Source organism: Lycium ferocissimum, chromosome 12 (genome assembly GCF_029784015.1).
Source record: "Lycium ferocissimum isolate CSIRO_LF1 chromosome 12, AGI_CSIRO_Lferr_CH_V1, whole genome shotgun sequence".
Lineage (NCBI taxonomy): Eukaryota > Viridiplantae > Streptophyta > Magnoliopsida > Solanales > Solanaceae > Lycium > Lycium ferocissimum.
In genome coordinates, this window is record NC_081353.1 from 62,109,253 (window position 1) to 62,112,606 (window position 3,354).

At 33.7% G+C, this 3,354-nt stretch overlaps 1 protein-coding gene across 1 annotated transcript; it reads left to right on the forward strand.

Moving 5' to 3' along the window:
• The first annotated feature begins 215 nt into the window (after nucleotides 1-215).
• Nucleotides 216-1,286, forward strand: LOC132040743 (small polypeptide DEVIL 3-like). The gene has a single exon (XM_059431413.1). The coding sequence runs from the start codon at nucleotides 358-360 to the stop codon at nucleotides 496-498; it is 141 nt and encodes a 46-aa protein (XP_059287396.1). The 5' UTR covers nucleotides 216-357; the 3' UTR covers nucleotides 499-1,286.
• The last annotated feature ends 2,068 nt before the right edge of the window (nucleotides 1,287-3,354 follow it).

Here is a 3,354-nt window from a genome sequence, read left to right on the forward strand (position 1 = left end):
GAAGTCTCAGGAAGGCGCCGCGTAACATTACTAATGAAGAACTACCTTTGATCCTTGTGAAGGTGGCGGCAGGGGCGAAGCCAAGCCCGGAAATTATATTATATAAATAGGTCAAATGTTTTATGTATATATACTAGTGTGGACCACACATCTTCTTTTTCCTATAAGAAGAAGAGCAAGGAAAAGCATCTTAAAACTAACTCATAACTAAACTCTATCACTTAGTGTTCGATATTTGTTCAGTTTGTTGCCACGATTCACTGAGATTCAGTCCTTTTGTCGTTCTGATTTGTAAGAGACAGAAAAATATTTGCTCAAAGAAGTACAAGAAATTACTTATTAAAGAGAATTATATAAATGAATATGGGAAGTACTGCAGCAGTGGGAGGTGATAAGAAGTTTACATGTAAAAATGTAAGAGAGTATGTAAAAGAGCAAAGGGGTAGGCTATTCATAATTCGAAGATGTATTGTTATGCTTCTCTGTTGGCATGACTAGAAGCAAGTTCATTTTGATTTTGTATATATCAACAGCCAATTGGGAAATTTTGTTACTTCTCAAAGGCTATATATATAGTACTTGGGAAATTTTACTACTTCTCAAAGGGTGTATATATAGCACTCCATGTTAATTAGAGACTGCTTATGTCGTGAGTTTTCTCATCTTATAACTTGGTGAGGCCTTTGCTTCTCCTTTAATTTTTTCCTTTCTTCTACCTTCTCACATATATAGTTAATACTAGGAGAGTAAAGATGATACAACTAAACTGTACAGATTTGGGTGCAAGTGTTAAGCAGTCACTTCCTATTTTGAGAAAAAATCCGAGCAGATAAGCAAGACAAAGCCAGTCAATATGAAAAAGAAGCTCTTCATGGCCACAGACCTGAATGGTTGGAGTGCGTAGGATCACACCTGCACGAGCTTTGAAAGAAAGAGAGATCGAGTTACTAATGCTGAGAATTAGATCCAAGAGTCATAGAGACTACGAAAGTTCTTCCCACGGGGCAACCTGACCTTAATTTGCGGTCAGGATATTATCAAGTGCGTATTGGTAAGGGTAAACATATTTCTCGGAAAGATTAAAGAAAGAGCAATCAATTGTTTAAAATGTCAATACTTTATTTAAATTTGTAATCTGACTGTGAAAAAGCTGACCAAGGTCCGCTCAAGGTTATTTTCTTCTTGATCCACTCAATATCAGCTCCTATTTTTTTTTGCTAATAGGGTAAGATTATTCGAGGCATCCGATTCAATTCCTCATCCACTCTCTCTTTCACAGCTTAGGAGTACACATTGATGAGCTTGGGCGTATACACTTTGTTCTTTCTCTATTTCATAGCAGAAAACCATAGATAATTGTGAACTCTTTATCATTTTCAAGCTTCTATGGAGGAAAAGGGTTCATCTCTTGCAGTTGCAGAGCTATTCTTTAGCATTCTTTCAAATTAGCTAATCCAATGAATATTCTAAAGAAAATGAACATTGGATCTAACTAAACCTCAAAGGCTAGTTGAAGAGAATTGCTCAAGACCATATAAAAAAAAAACGACTCACCATATAAAAAGATCGTCCATCTCTTCAACAACTGATGTGGGACTCTCCAACACCCCCTTGCACGTCCAGAATTGGATATCTAGAGCGTGGACAATAATATGGGGCTCAACATCGAAAAATTAAGAAGTGGAATGGTTTTTGGAGTTGAGTTAAGTCCAAAGTCTTTTTTTTTTTTTTAACAACTTCACATAAATAATAGGGAATATAATAAAAACGGGACATTCCAGCTCGTGGGAGAAGCTCTCCTTCTTAGTCCCGCCACTTGACCTATAGGAGATGTTGTTCTATTGGTTTGGAAATAAATATAACACGTATTCTTCAGTTTATCTGTTTCATTGATATTCCGGATATTGTATCTATAGATTCCTGTTGTTAGAAAAACTGTGACATTTATTGAGTGTAATGTCTCAAAGAAGATAAAGATTTTAAACTATATGTTGTAAATCTATTAATATAGCAGAGATTGAGATTTAAGATTACCAATCTTACTTATTTTACCGTGACTTGGTTTTATTATGCTCTTGTTTTTTAGTCTTACTGTACTTTTGAGTTCAACAGTTCATCTACTCTCATTATTCACCTTATCTCTATCAACTTCAAGTCTCACGCTTATGTCTTAATAGTTGTAATACTTAATTATGTCAAATTATTGATTTAAGTATTTTGTTATACATTGTTAAGTCATTGCTCGTTGTAAAATGATTTAAGTCCTTAAGATATTATGAAATTGTCAATTTCTAAAATGTATGATATCAAATGATTAATCAACCCCTTCATTATACATTCAATGTGTACTCATGATAACACATTGTTAAGTCATTGCATGTTGTAAAATAACTAAATCCTTATTGTTAAGTCATTGCTTGTTGTAAAATGACTAAATCCTTATTGGTATTATGAAATTGTCCATTTTGTTAGGGTTTTTGTCTTGCTTTTCTTATCATATTTGAATTTTACTTTTCTCTTGAAGGAAAGTCAAAGTATTACTATAATTGCTTTTACTTTTCCTAAAAGAAAAATATAATTCTCTTCCATAATTGGTTATTCCTTATCCTGGGGAAAAAGTTTTGGAAATCTATAAATAGAAGACATCATTCCCAAAATATCAACAATGTAGCCCTTTAGAGAGTTTTGCTTAAGGGGAGATTCATTCTCTCAATAGTTTTAGAATATTTTTTTTATATTAGTATTATCATGTGTAGGTCAATTGAACAAACTCATATCATATAATAAAGTCATTTTTGAACATTTCTTTGTAGTCTAATTTATCGTCATTCAAAGTTTGTAATTATTAGCTTCCGCATCACGTCCTGTTATTTCGATCCCAACAAGTGGTATCAGAGCCAACGGTACAACGAGGTTGAAGACAAGTTTAAGGCAGATTCATATCAAGCTACAACCAATTTGACGATAATGAAATTTTTTGTTAAAAAAAAAAGTCTCTGAATTACTAAATGTGAAGAAAAATGTTTCAACGATATTTTCAACAATCCTGTTGATACGTCATTAAAAGCAAAAACCATTTTTAACCCCGTGAAGGGCTCATTTTTAATTCTTCAAAGGGCTCACTTTTAACATTGCAAAGGGCTTAGTTTTAACCCTGCAAGGGGCTTATTTTTAAACCGCAAGGGCTCCAATACTTCCTGAAATGGCTCTAATACTTTTAATCCACAAGGGCTCCAAAAACTTTTAACCCCAAAGGGCTCCAATACTTTTAACCTGCAAGGGTTCCATTTTTAAAACATGTCAACCAACAGTGATAAAGATCATACACGTGAAGAAGGTGAATCAAATCTGTCC

Excerpts from the sequence above, each read along its gene's own strand:
- LOC132040743 (XM_059431413.1), top strand. The coding sequence starts at position 358 with ATGAATATGGGAAGTACTGCAGCAGTGGGAGGTGATAAGAAGTTTACA.